General features: G+C 32.6%; 4 protein-coding genes across 5 annotated transcripts in view; 1 reads left to right on the forward strand and 3 right to left on the reverse strand.

The window, feature by feature from the left end:
- LOC111698489 (RRP12-like protein) overlaps window positions 1-155 on the reverse strand; it is a 29,172-nt gene extending 29,017 nt beyond the window's left edge. The window contains exon 1 of the mRNA XM_023468839.1: window positions 1-155. Within this exon, the coding sequence (XP_023324607.1) occupies window positions 1-142 (142 nt within the window). The 5' untranslated portion in view covers window positions 143-155.
- LOC111698491 (60S ribosomal protein L14) lies at window positions 147-3,219 on the reverse strand. Its single transcript, XM_023468842.1, has 5 exons — window positions 3,137-3,219; window positions 2,606-2,686; window positions 1,660-1,758; window positions 591-673; window positions 147-293 (listed from the first exon to the last, which is right to left on the reverse strand). Exons 1-5 carry the CDS (start codon window positions 3,197-3,199, stop codon window positions 197-199), a joined length of 423 nt encoding a protein of 140 aa, XP_023324610.1. The 5' UTR covers window positions 3,200-3,219; the 3' UTR covers window positions 147-196.
- On the reverse strand, window positions 3,204-16,317 carry LOC111698490 (40S ribosomal protein S23). Of its 2 annotated transcripts, none has more exons than XM_023468840.1 (5): window positions 16,312-16,317; window positions 5,301-5,467; window positions 4,069-4,203; window positions 3,615-3,673; window positions 3,204-3,361 (listed from the first exon to the last, which is right to left on the reverse strand). In XM_023468840.1, the coding sequence occupies exons 2-5, from the start codon at window positions 5,460-5,462 to the stop codon at window positions 3,286-3,288; spliced, it is 432 nt and encodes a 143-aa protein (XP_023324608.1). In that variant the 5' UTR covers window positions 5,463-5,467; window positions 16,312-16,317; the 3' UTR covers window positions 3,204-3,285. The 2 variants fall into 2 exon arrangements, with proteins under 2 accessions (XP_023324608.1, XP_023324609.1); XM_023468841.1 differs by lacking the exon at window positions 16,312-16,317 and adding an exon at window positions 6,333-6,352.
- Window positions 8,391-23,034, forward strand: part of LOC111698527 (eukaryotic translation initiation factor 5B) — a 19,836-nt gene continuing 5,192 nt past the window's right edge. Inside the window, exons 1-11 of the mRNA XM_023468882.1 lie at window positions 8,391-8,489; window positions 10,965-11,061; window positions 13,168-13,216; window positions 13,793-13,857; window positions 14,048-14,130; window positions 14,313-15,044; window positions 15,391-15,490; window positions 17,220-17,297; window positions 19,347-19,651; window positions 21,820-21,908; window positions 22,905-22,970. Coding sequence (XP_023324650.1) covers window positions 10,970-11,061; window positions 13,168-13,216; window positions 13,793-13,857; window positions 14,048-14,130; window positions 14,313-15,044; window positions 15,391-15,490; window positions 17,220-17,297; window positions 19,347-19,651; window positions 21,820-21,908; window positions 22,905-22,970 — 1,659 coding nt within the window. The 5' untranslated portion in view covers window positions 8,391-8,489; window positions 10,965-10,969. The remainder of the gene's footprint in view (window positions 8,490-10,964; window positions 11,062-13,167; window positions 13,217-13,792; window positions 13,858-14,047; window positions 14,131-14,312; window positions 15,045-15,390; window positions 15,491-17,219; window positions 17,298-19,346; window positions 19,652-21,819; window positions 21,909-22,904; window positions 22,971-23,034) is intronic.

Below are 23,034 nucleotides of genomic sequence, written 5' to 3' on the forward strand. Positions count from 1 at the left end.
CTTGGTTTCCGTGCTCAAAATGGAAATATCTGTTTTTAGCGGCAGTTCTATGCTTGGATTTGACCGGGTTGCTGCTACTGCTTTGACCCTTGGCCCAGCGGGCAGACTTGCCAGTCTTTGCCCGCACCCTGTTCTGACCCATTCTATCTGAAATTCAAGAATGTCCTGAGCTGAGGTTGAATAAAAAATCTATAATTTAGAGTTTTCCAGCTTTCTTCAGAGCCTTCTTCTTTCCGTTGAGGGCAACTGTGACAATCTTGTTTCTGGCAGACTTGGCTTTCCTCAGCTTGAACCTGCGACAAAAAAGGTTAAATTATCTCAAAATGATGATACACACATTTAGGGAAGTTGTGGAACTTTTTAACCACCGGCCCCCCCTCCCTCAAAAAATGTTAAAATTCACTGACAAATAAACGTTATTTTTTGCACTTTACATAAAATCCACAAAATGATGCACATATTAGAAATTGGTCTCAATCTAATATAAAAACGTAATAAAATCAAAGTTGAAATTGCTAAAATTGTCAAAATTTAAAAAGAACAAATATCTTCGTAAGTTGTTCTTTTTGAGTAAGAAAAATAACAGTTACCTGTCGAAATCGGTCATGTTCGCGCGCTTCTTCTTGTTCTCCAGACGCTTCGCCCAGCTAGATCCAGCCCACTTCTCATCAACCTAGAAATTGATGACTATTTAGTTATATTCAGTAAAGGACAACAAATCGTTTTATCGCACCTTTGGTTTTGGACCTAAGGCGCCACAAAAAGAAATGAAATTAACCCTATTCCTATTGCTTGTGTTTATTAGACTTGACTCACAATTGATCAGGATTTTTTAAAAACGCAAGCACCTAGGTTTAAGATGAAATTGATATTGGATTTCAAAATTGTATAGCTCGTTGGAAAGCAGATTTGCATATTTTTTACAAAAAAATGTTTTGTAGTTTTATGTCTACACTTTAAGGAATTCTACATTTTATACACACTTTCGCTTTGAATTTTTTTTGCAGTCTATATGAAAGTATGAAAGTATCAAAGTGTGAAAGCATGTGAGCGTATAAGCGATTAACTATGTATATAAAGTAAAAGTCTGAAAAGTACGCGAATTTGCATTAATACAAGTATTTACGAAAATCCAGTTTTTTCGCTAAAAAAAAAAATTGTCTTAATAGGGTATTTTATACATTTTTGAAAAACTCATGACCCAGTGAATTCAAGTGTAAAACTAGCTGAAGTTGCCCGAAAAATTAAAAAAATCTGATTTTAAAGAGAAATATTTTGAATTGGTTTCCTAAATAATGTCAGTCAATTTAGTGAGCCATTTTGCCAGCTGTTTAATTTGCATCACAAAAAAGGGGAGGGGGGGGGGCCAGGTGTGCAACACTTTTTTAATGAAGCATTTGGGTAAAACTAGCTCTAATACAAAATTTTAGCATTCAATATTATTTTCCTAAATGGCCCAGCCCAAAAAATTTGAAAAAATAGAACATCCTTTTATTTACTCCTTCATACATAAAAAAAATTAAGTTTTTCTTTGAATGTTCAATATTTGTAAATGTTTAAAGTATAATTTCAGCAATCTACGTAAATAGATCATATATATATATACTTCATCCGATTGATAGTTTAAACGGCAAAACTTCATACTGTTGAGCTGTTTACCTTGTTGGCGGTAAGCTCCTTCCTGACAATCCTAGTTGGAGCATCGAAGGGGAAGTTAATCTTGATCGGGGTTAGGTGCATCTGCTTCAGACGGTAGGCCTAGACAAAAATCTTCATGATAAAACTTCCAAATATCTAGAACGCAGTACTTAGGATCCAGATCCGCAAGATTTTGGCTTCCTGAATCCGGATCTGCAAAAATATGCGGATCCACGGATCCGGATCCAAGGGGTAAAATATCAACCAAAAACTTTTTTACTCCTAAAACCCAAATTCAAACTTTTGAAAAAAAGAGAGATTATAAAAATTCTAATTTCTGAATGGTTCATCAAGTTTTATTATAACAATAAGCAAAAAAATAAAACAAAATTTGAAAATTATTTTTTGTTAAAAAAATTCATTAATGACCTGGATCCGGATCAGAATTTAGATCCATTTTTTTCAATGCGGATCCAGGATCAGGATCCGCATCAAATTTAAATGGATCCTACGCAACTGTCAGAACAAGGTTGCTCGATTATATTGGCAATATAAAATGCCTAGTTATTTCTCGATTTAATTAAATTGGAAAAATTGAAAAGCAAAGGCAAAATTATGCGTTCACTTTAGTACTTTTTACCCGAATACTCATTTATTTTCCCCTACTAAATTTAACCATGATACAATTTGAGCGCAAACATAACCAACATCTTGAGTTAAGAAAAAGTTTAAAGACGAACACTACTATTGAATTTTAATTATTAGGGGAAACAAATAGACAATAAGGATTACACCACCCGGCATTTCTCTGATTTTTCATTATTTACAAACTCATTACTGCTGTAAGTTCCTTTCTGAGCGTTCCTTACTATCCCCTTTATACCTAACCTGCTATTCTTTCTGTCCCCTGTAATCTATAGATATGTTCCCGTCACCTCTCCTACTGTTCCTTCCGTCACCTGTATACCTGTCTGATGACTCCTGAGGTGGGTCCGTCGACAAGGACCTTGTTCTGATCGATCACGTTAACAATGGCACAGATCTTACCCTGAATAATAAACAAATATATTTCACAAAGTGTAGCAATTGGATTATGAAGAACTAGGATGTTATTAGGCAATACAATTTTGTCATTTCCGCCAAGGAGCCTTCAAGAAAATTGACAAAAAGCATAAACCGTAAATTATGATATATTTTTATTTGGGAGACCCCTCAGCTTCAGATTGCTTCGACAAAGATTATTTTTTTTTGTCAGATTTGATTATGGCCAATATATTATTTTAACATGCTTAGACTCTGCAATACTATTTTAGACCGTATTAAAGGTCCACTTACCTTCACTTTAAATAATATATGGAAGATTTCTTGACATGTTAAGAAAAATTTTAAGGAGGTGAAATGTAGAATTTTTACCCAGATGAATCCCTTGATAATACTTGAACAAAAAAAATAATACTTAAAAAGGCGATTATGTGAAGAAATAATGACCCCTGCTTACCTGTTCAGGCCCATCGGCGATGTAGGCAACCCGCCCAATCTCGACAAACTTCTTGAACGGCATCTTCTCTGAAATAGGATTTAGAGTTTAGTGTATCCAGTAGTAGATTTAATCACATAGCTCTGGGTAGCACGGTAATAAGACAGAGTTTAAGAACGTGGTCTCTCCTTCTTGCCGCGGAACAGGGCGTTCAAGGAGACGTTCGCAACCTTCACGATCTTGAACCTAAAATGGAAAAAGTAATTACTAAGCAAAGCCAAAAATATTAACTTTAAATGTCAAAATAATACGAATTGATCAACCATGACATGGTCACGGGATTGTTTATAAAATAAACCCATCAATCCAAACAATATAAACGCGTTCACCAAATCTTTAATTTTTATTAAGCATAATCGAAAACGGTAACAAAAAAATAACTCTAAGACAAGATCGGAAAATTAACGACGTTGGCACAAAAGTAATTATTAAAGCTCACCTGACTCCGGGGATATCTCCGACGGCGTGACCCTTCCTACCGAATCCAGCGACCAAAACCTAATTTAAGTTAAGAATTTATTACTTCCTATTCTACTTAATTAGGGAAATATATGGACAATAACAATTTGAGGTGCTGTTTCTATTTGACATAAGACTCCTACATGTAAACAAAAAGTGTCGATTCGTTCAGGGATGTGATCGCAGATAAAGATATACAGTGATCAAATTAGCTTTAATATATCTTCATTCATTATATTAGAACTGTTGGTTGTACCATTAAGTTGTTAAATGAACCTGTTCGAACTAGGCATAATCTCTTTAAGATTTGGTGGCAGGAGTGTAAAAAAAAAATGGAACTTGAAACTAATTTTGAATTAAGTCTAAATTGCATAGCTATTGCTTAGATGCTGACGATCAAAATCCAGAAATAAGACTTAGGAAGACCAACAAACCTCATCGTTCTCCTCTACGAAGTTTAAACAACCGTCATTGGGGACGAATGCTGTGATCTTCTTTCCGTTTTTGATCAGCTGCACTCTCACGCACTTACGGATAGCAGAGTTAGGCTGCTTAGCCTCAACTCCAACCTTAAAAAGAAGAAATAAAAAACGTAAAACTGAATTCCCCCTCATTAATTCACATAAATTTGAGAAACTTTGTGTAATTTAAAAAAAATACAATACAAGTTCCGATTGTAGTTTGACATTTGAGATTAACTGAAAACTTTGAAGGGGTAGCGATTTTAGTTGGTATTAATTTTTTTCTGGTGGCTGTGTATTTGGTTGCCATAATTACTGCATTCAAATTTAGCAAAGAAAAATGTTCTCCAAAATGTTTTTAATTTAAAAATGGATAATAACAATCTTCAGGCAGATTCTAGAAAGATGACTCTTTAGTATGGTATGAGAGCGGTATTAGTTTTAACCAATCTTACCGCTAATACAAGTGTTTATAAAATATTGATTGTATAGAAGCTAAATGCTGCCTAATTCGGGGTAGGATTACCTAACTTAGAACAGCTAACGCGTTTTTAATCATCCTATCTAATGGCAGTTATCCACCCTCGAGGGATTTATATTTTCTGCGCATGCTCGAGCACTTCTCAGCAACAATTTAAATAATGATTGAAAGACGACTTTTAATGATATATTCTTTGTGAATTAATTAATCATCTTTAACAAAATTGAAAACATTCCTAGAAAGAACAGAAAAATGGAAAAATTGGTCGTGATTTTATTTCTAGCGCTTCATGTGGCATGTATAGAGATTTATTTTCGAAACTGAGGAGCAATAAAGAAAGCTTAAAGAATATTGTACACCATAGGACCATTAACAGAGGTCAATCTTGTTTTACTTCTAAGAAATTAACCGTTTAATGTTGAACTTTTTTATTTTGGTTACCACTAAAGAGCGCACATACAGAAAAACACATCTANCCCCCCCCCCGTCATTGAACTAATCCAAGTGTCCTTATAATGCAATCTGAACAATCACAAATGTTGATTCGAGATTGTTTTAAATCTTTGAGACGGAAACAATCTCAAGAACTGACGAAGGTCAACCCTGACCGAAATAAATTTTCAATAAATGTGAAAATAACTTTAATTTGCCTAACTATACTGACAATTAATATATAGATTACCGTAGGAGCATATCACATCAAATAAAGAATTAGATGATTTACCTTCTCAAGAACGATTCCCTTAGCGTGGGAAGCTCCACCGAAGGGATTAGCCTTCCATCTTGTTCCAAGATGAGCTTTCTTGTAATCCTTGTCAGCCCAAACCTGCTTCCTCCTGTTCTTAACGTGCTTACGGGCAGTACGGATACCGGATGGTTTACCCATGTCTTCTGAAAGCAATCACAAAATTCGAATTTAAATAAATGCATGCAAATCTAACTATGGCATTTCCTCATTCTGTTCTTTTCACTATAATTGTAACAAGATGGCAAATAAAAAGAGAAAATAGTATGAAGGTAAAATAACATGCTTTAAGTATAATAAAACAATTAGCGAAACTTCAGCGTACTTCACGTGGACTGCACTGAAACTGTTCGAATTTGTTTGGTTTGGTATATTTTGTAGCTAGTCGACGCTCCCCTCTTTTTATTCTAGATCTAAATAGAATTTGATTGGCAGAGCCGACTACATGCTAAGGAATACTATTTCCGCTTAAAATTTGGACTCGAGTACAAATACAGGGGACAGGGGTGGATTCTCATTTGAACTACTCCCGTTTGAACTATTGTTCGTTTGAACTATTGTTCATTTGAACTACTGATCAAATCAACACATTACTTACTCTTTTGAACTATTTTTTGACCAATTCAGTTTTTAAATTTTTTTATAATTATGAAGTTTGGGACCATATACAATTAATTAGATAACATATACACAGAAATACGTTTCAAATGAACATAAAAATAGTTCAAATTAACAAAAAATAGTTCAAATAAACATAAAAATAGTTCAAGTGAACATGCATGAAAATAGTTCAAATGAACAAAGAATAGTTCAAATGAACTTAAAAATAGTTCAAATTAAAAATAGTTCAAATGAACATAAAAATAGTTTATATGAACATAAAAATAGTTCAAATGAACAAAAAAATAGTTAAAATGAAATTGTTCAAATGAGAAATGAAAATTAGGGGTCAGTCCTAGATAACGATTTTTGGACCCCCTTGTTGTATTTAGTTTTGTTGTAGATGTTGACCTCGAGTAGCTGCGAATACAATAACCTGAACATTGTAAAGGTTTTTTGAAAATAACTTTTAAATGGAGATAGATATTACTTTGCATGTGATGAGATAATTTTTAGTAAACAGGCAGCCCAACCTTTTAGTATCTTAACGCCAATCATGAAATGCAGTCATTAAATCAGCGAATTGTATCTAAGATTCGGCTAAGATGAACTGTGCCTTGATTTTTGTTGACCAAACAAATCTGAAAACATTGTGAAAATTTAGTTTAAGTCAATACAGATGCCATAAAACCCCGATAGATGTCGAAAATTGTGTTAAAAGGGCATTAAAATAAAATCTCAGAAAACTAAATTTTACGGAGATTACCAATTGAGGAGCTTGCATGCCGCAAAACACATTTGGGTGGCGGTGATTACTCGTTGAGGACTTCTGGACTCCCCCACCCTCATTTGACAATCTTAAAAATGCGTATTTTTAGGTTTTTCCTACACGTGATTTAGGTTTGAAAAAACCTTAACATTCCTTAATTTTTGGAATTTATAGGTTTTACCTCTACGTAAAAATACGTATTCTATATCTGTAAAAATACATAAATGAATAACGTAAAAATGCGTATGTATAAAAACCTAAAAAATCCAATGAATCCGGAATTTATAGGTTTTACCTATATGTAAAAATACTTATTTATAATATCTATAAAATAATCCAATGAATCATGATTTTTTAGGTTTTTCCTATACGTTGATTTAGGTTTGAATAACATGTTAAAGATATTTAGACTATTCTAATTTTTTTTCAATTTAAAAAAAATAGTTCTTCAATGTTTTCTAGAGCAAATAATAAAAGCACAAATTCAAGGATTTTACAAAAACTACTGTTCTTTGAATTGCCGCTAATATCGTTTGATTTGTACATGAAACCTTTGAAATAATATAAAATCTGTCTATCTTTATACAAAACTGCAATACTTCTTCACAATATAAGGCATTTGTGAAATTTAAAAAACAAAAACAAAACCTTTAATCTCTATTAAAATGGACTTGTTAATACAAATTGTGAATGTATCATTATGAACTATTTTATCATGTGTTAAGATTTTTCTAAAAAAAAGGTTTTTCATGGATGTAAAAGCCAAATATCTTTTGTTGGAGACCAAAAAGCGAGGGCGTGGAGAAAGAATGATGGAGGCTCGGAGACTTAACGAGAGGCACGGAGACGGTTTCTCGGGGCCTGGAGGTCATTCTGCAAATCTGAAGGCTTGGAGCTCATTTTTGCTGGACTCATGGTGCTTCTGCACCCCCTCTCTCGTAAGACCGAACAAAAATTTCTAAATATATGTCAATAAGGGTGTCAAAAGATCCGTCTTAAATCACTGAATTCAGAAAGGTTAATTTCAAATGAATTTGATAATTATTAAGCCAATTAAAGACACAAACCTGGTTTTTGTGTTGAAAATTTGGCCGAGTTCCATTTATCAAACATTTTAATAAGTATCAAAAAACTAAATTTTGGTCAGATTCAGCGGCTTGAGACGCATCTTTTGATACCCATTTCGATATGTTTTTAAAATATTTTTTTACGGTCTTACTAGTGACTTTTTTGTTGTAAAAATGGCCCACGAAAATTGTACGCACACGAAAATAAATCTTAACCTTCCAGAGGGTTTTAAATAGTTCTGACCAGCTTTGCCAACTGCACCTCAAGCTTGGTTCCGAAATCGACTAACCATAATAAACACATGGCCTACTGTGTCCTGTCTCAATAATTAGTCGAAGGTTTAAAGGGTACCATTATAGTCAATCGGGCATTTCCTTATTTGCATGGAGGTTTACTTGAAATAACGCTTACAGTCTCTTAAACCGTTTATTTGGATTTTACAGAAACCTTTCGTAAGCAGTAGAAATGTGATACCTTCAAGCCCCTGGTGCCCCACCCCCCTCCTCCTAAATGTCAGTAATCAATACTAAGATCAAAGCCGTTCTAGTGACTAATCTCACTTATTTGTCTAATTCTTAAAACCTATCTATATACAATATATATAATATATATGAGGTGTAGTAGAATTTCACTCAGTAAGGAGATGGGCATAGGTTCAGATATATCTTCTACTCATCCATCTTAGCTCCCTTAACCCTCCCATCTAGGGAGCAGGGAGCCCCCATGCTAAGGTTAGTTTCGCTCCCTATACACCCTAAACAATAGGGAGCAGGGAGCCCGCAGTCAAAGTTAATTTTGCTCCCTGAACCCTCCCATATAGGGAGCAGGAAGCCCACATGTTAAGGTTAGTTAAGCTCCCTTAACCCACCCATCTAGGGAGCAGAGGGGAGCTCACATGTTAAGGCTAGCTTAGCTCCCTTAACCCACGGAGCAGGGAGCCCACATGTTAAGGTTAGTTTAGCTCCCTAAACCCTCCCATCTACGGAGCAGGGAGCCCACATGTTAAGGTTAGTTTAGCTCCCTGAACCCTTCCAACCTGGTAGCAGGGAGCCCACATAAGAAGGTTAGATCAGTTCCCTGAACCCTCCCATCTAGGGAGCAGGGAGCCCAAATGTTAAGGTTAGTTTAGTTCCATTAACCCCCCATCTAGTGAGCAGGGAGGCAACATGTTAAGGTTAGTTTAACTCCCTGAACCCTCCCATCTAGGGAATAGGGAGCCCACATGTTAAGTTTAGTTTAGTTCCATTAACCCCCCATCTAGTGAGCAGGGAGGCAACATGTTAAGGTTAGTTTAGCTCCCTGAACCCTCCCATCTAGGGAATAGGGAGCCCACATGTTAAGGTTAGTTTAGTTCCATTAACCCTCCCATCTAGGGAGCAAGGAGCCAACATGTTAAGGATTAGTTTAGTTCCATTAACCCTCCCATCTAGGGAGCAGGGAGCCCACGTGTTAAGGTTAGTTTAGTTCCATTAACCCCCCTCTAGTGAGCAGGGAGGCAACATGTTAAGATTAGTTTAGCTCCATTAACCCTCCCATCTAGGCAGCAGGGAGCCAACATGTTAAGGATTAGTTTAGTTCCATTAACCCTCCCATCTAGGGAGCAGGGAGCCCACATGTTAGGGTTAGTTTAGCTCCATTAACATACTATCTAGGGATCAATTTGCCCAGATGTTAAGGTTAGTTTAGCTCCCACACATCCTTAACAATAGAAACCAGGAAGCCCGCTTCAAAAAGTATTTTAGATTTTGTAGGGAGCCAACCATATTTGAGAGAAAAAGACTAAAATTGAAACTATGGAAAGTAAAAAATAAAACTGCCAACTAGTACAGTCGCCCTTTTTTACATATAATTTGCCTTGTCTCTTTGTTTATATTAAGGGTAAAACTATTTTATTTAATAACTTATTCAGATTTCTACTTTGTTTGTGTAGAATAAAAAACTAATATTAGTGAGAAAAAGAAATCGTCAAAATAACAACATTGCTTCTAATTTCCTAAAATCCTGTTGGTGCAAAAACTTCACCCTTTATATTCAATAACGTTAAAAAGGCCAATTTTTTTAAATTCTACCATGGTGAAATTTAATTACACAAATACGCAATAAATTTGCATCGTTTTTTTAGTTATTGTTTAAATGTGCGAAAAAGAAAGATTGCATAAAGATCCGTTTAACATAGCTAAGATTCTTACTAGAAAAAGAGTAGGAAACGTCATAAAAGTCTAGTGTCATAAAGATAATGAATAAACTCATTTTTATGGGGTTTTACTGGAACAACTTTGAGAGAGCAAAGATGATCTTATAACTTTTTTTAAGAGCTAAGAAGAAGTTGCAGTTGAATAATATGTTTTTAATTGAATTTGAATTGTGAGACGTATAAAGCCAATTATGGTAAAAAACTCAATAACATTTCTCGTCAAGGACGAACTTAAAGAAAATCACGTACATCCAAATATTGATTTTCATTTTCCAGGAACTCCAACAGGATCGTATTTATTTTAACAGTAATTGCTAATGGATGGACATTTCTACTCTCCACCAATAAAAAGAATATTTACTAATTCATTACAATTAAACTTATGTTTAGATATATTTATGAATTAGCATGAATTGAAATTTACAAATAGAAAATAAATCTCAATAAAATTCAGGGAAAAAAGGCTAAACTTGATTACATCACTTTGTATTTTTTAATTGCTCAAAGATGTTTCGATATTCTTGTTTTTATACCTGAACATTGTGGATTCACGAAACACGCACAGCAACAAGGGTGTAATGCAAGGAAAGTTAATTGCGGTCGTGTATACTCTGCGTAATATTGAAACCAGTTCTCTTTGGGCGGAATTTGTAAACTAGAATAGATGCATCAGTGTTCGTTTTGTATCCGAGGAGGTTAAAAGCATTAAATTTTGATAATTTTGATAATTCACATATTAGTTTCCTATGACCAGAATATTTCATCGATTTTTTATGTGAAAGATGGATCCCATGTCAGGCTTTGACATCCGTCTTGTGTTTACATTACCGCCCAGAGACAGTACACTGAAGTACAAAAGATGTGTACACCTCTGAAATAACTTTCCTTGCACAGCAAGAAATTAAAAATTATTCATCAAAACCCCGATATCTTTGTAAACAACAAGTGTACTGCCATTTCTGTGTTATCATTTGTTTCATTTTTATGAAATAATTTTAGTATTTTTGTCTAGAAACAATGTCGTGGTTAACAGAAATGTTTTTAACATTAATCAGCTTTTATTCCGGGATAGCCAGGCTAACCTTTCTCCTTCCCTTCACAGTATATAGGTAGATACAGATACAGATACAGATACAGATACAGATACGGACAATGTTTGAAATTTGATGAATTGTGAAAGAGAAATAAAAAGCCAAATGTGGTAGACGTATGTGTTTCCTTGTCCCTGCTGCATAAATCTGCTAGTGGCTCTAATATAGAACTATAGTTTAAAATTCTCGGATAGAAACACTGAATATCTCCATAGAATTTTCTCAACCAAAAGTTAAAAGGGTGATGTTTAAAAAAAGGGTTATTTTAAATTACGCCGCCATGCAACAAATGATCCGAATAGGACCCTTTTAACAATTTTTTAAAAACAAAGAAAGAGGTTCAATATATACATAAACTAGATTTTTAAAAAACTTTTTTACATATTATTAAAATTGAAAAAAACCAATTCGTTTCCAGATATTATCATTCATTAAAAGTACTGTGCTGATGACGGTTCAATGATATATTTTTAATTAATAAAAAAATGACTTTAAACTGTAATTCTTTGTATCATTTCACAAAGGAATTGAGTTTTTGTTCCAAACTCAAATTTTCTTATTCCTAAACTTTTCAACTTGATGATACGTAAACCTTTGATATTTCAAACTTTGATTATTTGATAAAACAGAATTTATGGTTTGAAATATCTAAGGTTTTTAACTTTCAGTAGCAAATAAAAAAGGAATTAGAAAATCTGAGTTTGTGTAAAAGACTCAATTCCTGAAAGTTAAATTTTTAGTTTTTTCTATGCCTCGTTCACTTCGTTTCACTCACAGCGCCCACCACCCCCACAGAAACTCCTAGTTACTGGCTGGGATACATCATACAGACACATTTTGCTTATTTGACCAATCTTTGGTTTTTAATCTCCCAAAGTTGACAAAAATAACCAAAAACAGAAATGCATTAACTCGATGACCCCTTATACTTTATCAACAAATTCTTGTTATAAATCATTTGACGTTAAGTTTAAATTAAAAAAATCATAAATCCCCTTTAGGTGGAAAAAAATCCTGAAAACTCGATATAAACCACCTCAGAATATAAGAGTCATGGTTTAAAAGAATTTACTGAAAGGAGTTGAGTCTTTGCAACAAACTCGAATTTTCTAATCATATATTTGTCCAACTTTATGACGAAAACCTTAGAAATTTCAAACTTAGATAATTTGACCTAACAGAATTTATAGTTTTAAATATATAAGGTCAACGACATTGAATGGCAGAGATATTAGGATAAGAACATCAAATATCAAATATCAAATATATATATTTGTCCCAAGCCAAAAACATAGAAAATATCATATTTTAAAACATATTTATAAACTTGAGACGGGGAGGCATTGATAGCCAGGGGCTGTTTAACACGCAGCCTCACACTGGAGAGTCAGTTTTTGCAATGATGCTGACTTGAAGAAGAGGTGCTGCTGGATGTCATGCTGCTCATGGGCAAAAACTCAATTCCTTTGTTTGAATTACGAAAAACAGCTTGCTGATTTTTTTTTACGGGAATTAAATACTTGCATCGAATTAATTTTTGAACCCTTACTAGTAAAAGTTTTAAACCATGAATTCTGCTAGAAATAATATTCAACATTTAGAATATTAAAGTTTGACTCCTTCATGTTGCTAAGACATACAGTCGTTGTTTGTATAGTTACAATGAAGACGATTTTCTATTTTGATTTTGATTTATACTAATCTTTTAAACAGCAAAGACGTATAAACATGTAAACAAAGTTGTCAATTAACAGCTTCTCTTCTTTTGCCTCTCACTTGTAATTTGAAAATAGGATCAAAGCGTTATAAATGAAAAGTCGTCTTCTTTGTTCTGATATAATCTTTGTTCACTGTATATGCACTAGCATTTGTTAAATTATTGTTACAATATAATACATTACATAAAATCGCACATCACACAAATATCAAATACAAGAAAGAGAATATAAAAGAAAATTTTTATTTAGTTCAGTTCTTTGAAAGATCCTTCAAAATATTGTCAAGTATTTCTTCAAATTTTTAAAAAACCCTAGGCTTGAGAAAATTTGATATTTACATATAAGGATAGACATGCAAATTTGCATTTTTCTAAAAAATCTCTTACAAAATTATAAAATATTTTAGAGCATGGAAACTTTCTATGGAATATCCACCTTTCCTAATAGAGGATGAGGTAATAAAATTTGCCCAAATTGAAACTTACTAAAATTAATTCCTTAATGTCCTAGCAGCAGTGTCCTGGCTCTCCCCTTTACATATATGAGTGGACATGTAGAAAAACTAGACTTTAAGGGCGTTTCGCGCCACCTTTCAGTTTCCTTATAACAATTTTATATCCTTGAACTCTTGAAAGTTGCCATTTTTAATCGTTCTCAAAATTTTACAGAATTTTTTGTTTAAAGGAATTGAGTCTTTGCCACAAACTCTGAATTTATAATCCCTATATCTTTAGAACCCAATGTCGTACATCTTTGATATTTCAAACTTATATCATTTGATATAACAGAATTCATAGTTTGAAATATCTAAGGTCTACGACATTGGTATCCACAGATATACGGTTTAGAAAAGCAGAGTTTGTGACAAAGACTCAATTCCTTTATAGTGCATTTTCAGCAATAATAAATTTCGTCATATTCTCTTGAAAAAATTTTTAACCTAACTTTGATGTATGCCATAATCACCAAATTTTTTACTTTTAGGAGCCATATACCTATTAATATATCTTTATATCTTTCTACCCATCTAGGTTTATGCAGACGAAGACGACTATAATTATAGAGACGAGGATCCTGAATCTAAATTAGCTCTCAGGTTTTATTTTTGATTAATTAAATATTTGATAAGCATATATAATTTACTGCAGGAGGAAAATGTATGGGGGGGGGCGGTCTCGTACAAAAACGTGTGCGCGTTAAAAAGATTTTTATTTTTCTTCCCAGCTAAAGATGCTTTGAAAGTTTTAAAATTTGAGTTTTATTTATTGGTACACTCTGTATTTTAGTGATCTTGGAGCAGACTCGTCTTTTGAGATAGATTATGGGTTCAGTAACTTCACGGTGCCCCAGGGAGGAGGCTTCTTTTCAGGTATTTAATTCCTTTAGTCAGATATTTCATATACTCTTTTGAAAAATATCAAAAACCAAAGTAAATTACAAAATAAATAAAGGGAATTCTTGTAGAAAAAAATCCACTTTTGAAACGTCAACGTAAAGTGTGCTTTTGAAAAGTTTATGGCATCAATGATCGATGATTCGAACTTTTTTCAGGACTAAAACATGAAAATGAAACTTCGAGAGGAAAATATGGTTTTCAAAAATCCCAAAGTAAATCTCCTCTTCCTTCGGGCTGGGGGTGGGGTCAAGGAGATGATCAAGATAGACTAGACACCGCTGAAGAAGAATTAGCTGAAGCAGAACGGCTCTACCGTCAAGAACGATCAAGATCGAAAACTCCAGATGTCGATCTGAGACGTAGGTCTAAAAGTCCTAGAGCAAGCCTCCCAAGGCAGGATGAAAATGAGGAGAGGGAACCGAGATCTATTTGGGATTGGGGTTGGGGTTGGGCTAGGTTAGATGAGAATATGGTGAACGAAGAAAGTAGAGAAGCTAGAATATCGCAGCAGGAGCAAGATAGATATAAACATGCATCCATTCTTCAAACAAATAAATCCAAAAAGAGGAAGAAGAAGAAGAAGAAACCGGAAGATTCTGGAAGATTTGACTGGAGTTGGAACTGGTTAAATCCAGATTCTCCTCCAGAGGAAGAAAGTAGCTCCGGAGTAACAGAGGAGGAAGGAAAACAAGTTTCTTTCGAGAAGGATAGAAGAGTCGACTCCGGGTATCCCGGTAGACGAAAAGATGAAGATTTTTCTGGAGGAAGAAGAAGTCCAACCCTGAAGTCCGCCAAGGTTAAGGAGAGTACAGAGAAGAAGAGGATGGAAAGGAAGATTGCCAATGAAGAAATAAAAATTGAGGACTGTAACCTTCAAGATGAACAAGGTAAAATCCAGATCCATTTTTTTTCAGTTTATTTTGTTTGGATTTTTAATTAAATCTGCATCTTACATTTTTGTCTTAAAAACTATTTAAAACTCAATTACATTATTTCTGTTCGCATTTGCATTCCCTTTTTCAATTACATATCTGCATTTGAATTTATACATCCTTTTCTTCTTGCAGTCATGCTTCTACCTTGTAGCATGCGCTGTGTATGAACTAAAAATAAGAACTTTATTTCTTTGATTTCAATCTAAATTCCTCTTTTGAGTTGGACTACGCTTGCTTTGTCACTGGTTTCTTACCTGTGCAATTCAAAAAATTGGTTCATTGATAAAATTTTGTTTAGAAAACCGATTAAAGATTGGCTCTCTCATTGCTCAATGGAATCATCATGTCGAGGAGAAAGAGGCGAAAAAACTCACATTTAAAGTTGCCAAAAAATTAAGGAAATTCATTTAAATTTTTACACATTGACTGGAAATTGACTGGCCAATAATCAACCTACAACAGCTAATCTGAAAATTAATATTTAGCCTAATCACACTGTTTAGTAGGGAAATCAAATACAAATTCCGAAGTTGTTTTTTACAGTTTAAAGATTCCACTTGTTTTACAACAAAAAGTAGCATACAAAAGTTTCTGTTCTATTTACAGTTAAAAAATTCCACCTCCATTCACATAAAATATTCCTGCTTCATTTACAATTAAAATATTCCAGCTTTATTTACAATTAAAATATTCCAGCTTTATCTACAATTAAAATATTCCAGCTTTATTTACAATTAAAATATTCCACCTCCATTCACAATTAAAATATTCCAGCTTTATTTACAATTAAAAGATTCACAAAGGAATTGAGTTTTTGCCACAACCTCAAATTTTCTATTTTCAATATCTTTGCAACCACTGGGTATAAACCTTTGATATTTCAAACTTATATTATTTGATCTAACAGAATTAAAAGTTTGAAATATCTAAGGTCTACGACATTGGGTTGCCAAGATATAGGGATAAGAATATTTGAGTTTGTGGCAAAAACTCAGTTCCTTTCTACCTTTATTTACAATTATTATTACAGCTATTTTCTCAAAAATAAAAAGTTTCCACCTGTATTTGCAATTAAAAACTCTACCTCTACTTCTGATAAAAAGTTTCCACATTCAATTTACAAATACAATTAACAACCTTTCTTACATTTAAAAGATTTTACTCAAGCTCTGTTTAAGATTTCAATTTTCTACACCAATTTGGAATAAAATTATACAACCTCTGTTAAAAATCAAAAGTCTCCACCCCTATATATGCAGTTATTTGGCTTCAACACCTTCAAGTATATTTAGTATATTTAGTAATCTTATTATCCTAGGTGCAGTACGGTATCATTTTAATAATAAAAGAGAGATTTAATTAAATTATGTTTTTGTAAAGAGACATAATCTAATTTATTGAACTTTAACCTGGCTTAAAGGGGTTCTTAAGGTAAAATGAAAGGTGGTATAGGCTGAAGCCTAGAAATTTTAGGAGTTGATCGCGACCAATATTAGTTGTTTCTGATGTCCCTGTCTCGAGAAATTAATATAAAACTGTGACAAAGAAATACTAAAACTTGATATATGTGATATGGTATGTGAATCAAAGTTTTAAACTGATCATATTCAGCAAATACGGAACAAATCTGAAAATCAGAATAACACAGAGGTGCCTAAATTCTAAAATTTTATGTACGCTCCTATCATAATTGGAATATAATACTTATTCATTTTAAATAGATATAATTGATAATATAATTGTTACATCTTCAACACATGACCAGAATTTCCACCATTGGCAGTGCAGCATCTGGTCATGTGGTTCTGCCTTTAACATGTGACCAGAATTTCCACCATTGGCAGTGCAGCATCTGGTCATGTGGCTCTGCCTTTAACATGTGACCAGAATTTCCATCAATGGCCGTTAAGTATCTTTGACACAATTTTATATCAATTTCTCGAGTCAGACACCTCCTAAAGTTGTTAGCCTTCAGCCTATACCCCCTTTCATTTTACCATAACATGTACCTTTTAACCAACCTTATCTTTTCTTAGAATTGAAATACAAATGTTTCGGTGAAAAAGTAATAATATTTTACATTTAAAATTCAATAGTTTAGTTAAAAAATTTGATGAACCCATTTAGTCCTAAAATCTCCCGAAAGTTTAGCCCTCGAAGCTCCTTGAGTCGGACTGAAAGGGCAGGCACGAGTCCAATGGAAAAGTTTTCAAAATTTTTATTTTGTTCAGATTTAAGGCATTAATAAAATAAAAAGTGAAAATAAAAGATTCAAAAATATTTATAGAACATTGAAAAAAAAATCACGAAACCATTTTTTTAAATTAAACTTTTGGAAAAATTGTTAGGAAAATGTTTTCTGTTGTTTTCCAAAATTTCTTAAAAATTCATTAAAAATGAGATTTAAAAATAAGAATGAGATATAATAAAAAATCCGCAAAAAAATTAATGTGGAAATCTGCAGTAAATTATATTAATCTATAACCTTAGAACTGTTATGACTTAAAAAATGCAAATAATTGGCATATATTTTTTGTTATGTCACATTCAATTTTTAATGAATTTTTATAAAACCTAAAAAACAATTCAAAAAAGTTCAACGTTTAAAAAAATTGTTTTTGCGAAGTTTTTTTTTCAATGTTTTAAAAATATTTTTCAGTTTTTATCACATTTTGTTCTATTTACGACTAAAATCCAAACAAAAAAGAAAATGTTGAAAATTTTGTTCAAAACATTGCTAATCTCTGCTTTTTTACTCACCCTGTATTTATATATATTTCAGTATTTAAACTTCACATTTTATTTAAAAAGAATTATACTTAACATAATATTTCACGTCTCATGACGATCTTCAGTAGTCAAAATTCTTTGAACATATATGTATATATATTATCCTTTGAGGATTAGATCCAAGGCAAAGTATAGTGAGATTTTAAAATATATGAAAATGTTTTAATTTGACATATTTACGTATATTATAGATGACGTGAGTCAGACTCTAATAAAAACGCATAAAGTACTTCCAGTATCTATATTTCTTATAACTTATTACTAGAGGGTTCAGAACATGAGTCTATATCAATATCACACGTGTTAGACTGTTTATCAGTACTATGCCCCGTATCCGTTCTATCTCATTCTGTTGAATCTTGTGGAACTTGTTTAACGCGGCCAGGCATCGTCTTCCACAATATATGGATTTGTGATTCACCGACAAAGGGTCAAACAAAATAGGATGAAACTACCAAGGGTCAAACGACAAATGGTCAAAAACACGACAAAGGGTCAAAATGGAAAATACATACTTTATGTATTATTACAGGGTTAGGTTAGGTTAATGTTAGGTTAAGACAATTTCTGGGCCGAGCGATGCGACTATGGCAGGTTATGGGGCCGAGCATTGTTGCTATTAGTTCTAATGAACATAAGAATAGTTCATATTAACCAAAAATAGTCTAAAGAAATTTTGCATGTTTTCCCTACTTTTTGACCCTATGTCGTTTTACCATTTGTCGCGTTTTTTACCGCTTCTCGTTTGACCCTAGGTCGTTTTATCCTTATGTCGTTTGACTCTAGATCGTTTGACCCTATGTCGGTGAATTAGATTCTTGCTAACTGTTTGTTGTTTGGTTCACAATAAACGTTGATACAGTTGAACCAAACAGATTCTTTTTAATGAATCTTACATAATCCCGGAAATATCCAGTTAGAAAATGTTTTCAATAAAAAAATTGAACATCTGCGAATTGAACAATAAAATATAAAGATAACAATGCTTTATCTCGATCTTTGTAATCTACAAATAAATTTAATCTTTTTTCAATATCCCGTGAAATGCCAATCAGTTATTCCGTGAACAGCCCAGAAGCCAGGGTAAACCAATGAGAGAACAGAGAATTTAAGGATTTCCAAAATCAACAGATCAAGCAGATTCTGAGTAAAATTTAAAAGTGCCCAATGCAGATATCGAGTTCAAGTAATCAGGAATATTGGTTTCACAACACAAAATTTCCAAACTCTGGACAAAGGAATTGAGTCCTTGCCACAAGCTCAAATTGTATAATCCCCAAATCTTTACATACTAATAGGGTAAACCTTTACTTTTTTACAATCAGATTATTGCATCAAATTGAATCCAAAGTTTGAAATAAATTACCTCTACAACATTGGGTTACAAAGTTAAAAGGATTAAAAATCAGAATTTGTGGCAAAGACTCAATTTCTTTAAACAACTAGTTCTGAAAATATTTTTAGTTTTGGGGAATCTGATGATATTGCTATATCTACTCCTATATCTTCAAGATCTCCTGAGGTACCCCAAGACATTCAATCATCTCCCCCTGCACCCTTCAATCTAAGGGCTAGATCTATAGGGCGGAGTCCAGATGCTCCACCCCCTCCTCCTCCAGACCAGCCTAGACCATCCAGAATACCTGTTCTTGTATCCTACGCAACAAACCGGATATCTCAAACACCTGTTTTCAACTCAACAGCCAGGATATCTGAAACACCTGTATCCAGCCCTGCATCTAGAATACCAGTACCCGTATCAAATAAGGGTAAGTTTAAGGAACTGTGGACGGTAGAGGCCTAATTACAAATGTCCATTTCTAGAATAGTTTGTACAACTTACAACAGCCACTTTTTAAACCTCCAGCTGAGAAACAGTGGGATAATATCGTAAAAAGTGTTGATTTTTTTTATTTTCTCTAATTGTCACTGAAAAATAGATACGCAAGTCACTTTCATAGAGAACCGCAATTAAAAATAATAATTTTTAAATAAAAAAAGGTATACCACCATCATTCTTTCTCAGACAGGTTTAATAGGTATACCACCATCATTCTTTCTCAGGCAGGTTTAAGAGGTATACCACCATCATTCTTTCTCAGACAAAGGTTTAATAGGTGTACCACCATCATTCTTTCTCAGACAGAGGTTTAATAGGTATACCACCATCATTCTTTCTCAGACAAGGTTTAATAGGTATACCACCATCATTCTTTCTCAGACAGAGGTTTTAATAGGTATACCACCATCATTCTTGCTCAGACAAGGTTTAATAGGTATACCACCATCATTCTTTCTCAGACAAAGGTTTAATAGGTATACCACCATCATTCTTTCTCAGACAGAGGTTTAATAGGTATACCACCATCATTCTTTCTCAGACAAGGTTTAATAGGTATACCACCATCATTCTTTCTCAGACAGAGGTTTAATCCAACAAGCCACAGCAAATGGAAGGTCACCTGAAATTACGTCTATAGTTTCTTTATATTTAATTCTACAAAATGCTCTATTTTAGACAAAAAAATGGAAATTAATTATTTTCTTGATGCATTAATATTGTAACGAATTTAAATAAATACTGATTATTCAATTAGCTATAATTGGTACCTCTTCAGGATTAACGATAAAATTTCCTTATCATTTTGATTAGGCAGACAAATAATTCATCTTTCTTATGAATTGATTATAAGTAAAACGAATATATTTTTATTAATAAAAGCAAATCCTGCTTCTGTATAATCAAATAAAAGATTGGTTCGATCTTAGCAAGAAAAAAAAAATACTTGTATCACTTTAGGGATTATAAAGAAAAAATAACGATTTTCTATTCTTAAAGAATATCCACGTTTAGAATATTTACGTAAAATCATTTGCTGTGGCCACGTTTTCATTCCATAGAAGAACCTATTTATAATTTTTTAAGATTAATTTGTGATTTAAAGTTAAAAGGTAATCCGATTTTTTATTCCCTTTTACGTTATTAGAAAACTTTACTTTTATTAAGTTTTCTAATCTAAAAGCTCCATTAGAGATTATATTTAAAAATATGATAAACTTTTTCACGAAAACACAATCTTTTGAAATATTTTCTTGTTAATCAAGTTAATCAAGAGAAAAATTATCTATAAAGGAATTGAATCTTTTTCACAAACTCCTTATATCTTTGGATTCCAATGTTGTAGACATTTAACATTTCAAACTATGACTTCTGTTGGATCAAATAATATAAGTTTGAAATATCAAAGGTTTACGACATTGGGTTCCAAAGATATAGGGATCTGAAAATCAGAGTTTGTAGCAAAAACTCAATTCCTTTATTTATATATCTTGATCATAACCTATATGTAATATTTATGAGTTTCATTTCAAAACTGTGAACACCTATATTTATAATTCTAATTTCTAATCGGCTGCTTTAAAAATCAGAATAAGTAAGTTAACAAATATTAAGTTTTTGTGAATATGTTAAAAAATGTATTTCTCATGCGTTTACTTTCAACATTTTAGTTACTTTTTTACTTTTTTCTTCAGCATCATGTGTTGTTCATCACGCTCTACTTTATGGCTTTTAACTGCAAAGGAATTGAGTTTTTTGTCACAAACTCTGATTTTCTTATCCCTATATCTTTGCATTTTAATGTCAGAGACCTTAGATATTTCAAACTATGAATTATTTTAGTTCAAATAATAATAGTTTGAAATATCAAAGGCTAAAACCGTCAAGTTGCAAAGATATAGCGATTTGAAAATCAGTTTTTGTGGCTAAAACTCAATTCCTTTAATACCCTCTAGACAGTTCTTCTGTTTCTGTCCACATTTTAACATAGAATTCATACTATGAGGTTGTATAGTGTAAAAAACGGTGTACGGTATGATAAAATTCAGATGGCAACTATAAAATAATAAATATCTGATGATTTGAATACATATTAAGGTTTCTTGGGCCTTGACTGTTCTGAATATGAAGGTCCACCAAAAGTTTCCAAGTTGAAAGAGAAGTTTGAACAATCCCCCTTTCTCAAGGTATAGGTTAAAGAGTTAAAAGGACAATAGATTTATTTTCAAGAAAACGTTCGATGAAGCAATGAGGAAGATATCGTTGATTATATTTCTTAAACAAATATATAGTTTCTCATTGTTTCATTTTTATAGAGAACCGCATTTCAATGAAAGTCAATCTTTTCTGTTTGATCAGACGAAGGTTTATTTTAAATCGGCCATAGCCTTTTTAAAACTATTTTTGATGTTAAAACGTTTGTATGAGAATCGTCAAGAAAGTTTAAGACCAATATCTCTAGTGGAAACTTTAAAATTTAAGCGTCAAAACATATATTCATTAATAGATAGGTTTATAACAGGTATAAAGCAATCTCATCCAAATCACATCCAATGTATGTGTGCAGTTGGAGATGTCTGAATTTAATCGGATAGCTTTTTCTGATGGGATTACTATTTAACATAAATAAAAAGTGTAATCATAAGTTCAAAATTAGAAAGGAATTAAGTCTTTGCCACAAACGCAAATTTTATAATTCCTATATCTTTACAATTTGATGGAGTACATATTTGATATTTCAAACAGCTTTCGTAGTTTTAAATATCAAAGGTCTACGACATCGGGTTGAACAGATATAGGAATTAGAATATCAGAGTTTGTGGCAAAGACTCAATTCCTTTGATTAAATCTTAATGATATTATATAAATAAATGTAAAATGTAAACTAATAAAACATTTTCAATATTATTCCCTTTTTTCATTGTAATAAAACTTTTATTATTACACTACTAGATTGCTTAAACAATGTTTTATTTGATTATACAATTAGTATGTGAATAAAATCATAGAGCTATAAGAACTAATTTTTCCCTTTAATTTTATAAAAAGTTGAAGCTTCAGCTTTAAAATCCATTGATTCATTGATCCATTGATTTAGCTTAAATTTAAACATTTTCTAAATATAATTTTTACGCATAAAATAACAAAAGTAAATGAGTCTTTTCATAAATTTTATAATCCAGGAAATTCCCACCGAGCCAATCAAATCTGTTGAGTACACAACTGAGCTTGGAAAAAAGGTTTTGGAGGTGATTCATTTGATTCATTTTTGAGGGAATATATCACGTTTACACCTAATACAGTGAAACCCTT

The sequence above is a fragment of the Eurytemora carolleeae genome, unplaced genomic scaffold (genome assembly GCF_000591075.1).
Source record: "Eurytemora carolleeae unplaced genomic scaffold, Eaff_2.0 scaffold33, whole genome shotgun sequence".
Classification (NCBI taxonomy): domain Eukaryota; kingdom Metazoa; phylum Arthropoda; class Copepoda; order Calanoida; family Temoridae; genus Eurytemora; species Eurytemora carolleeae.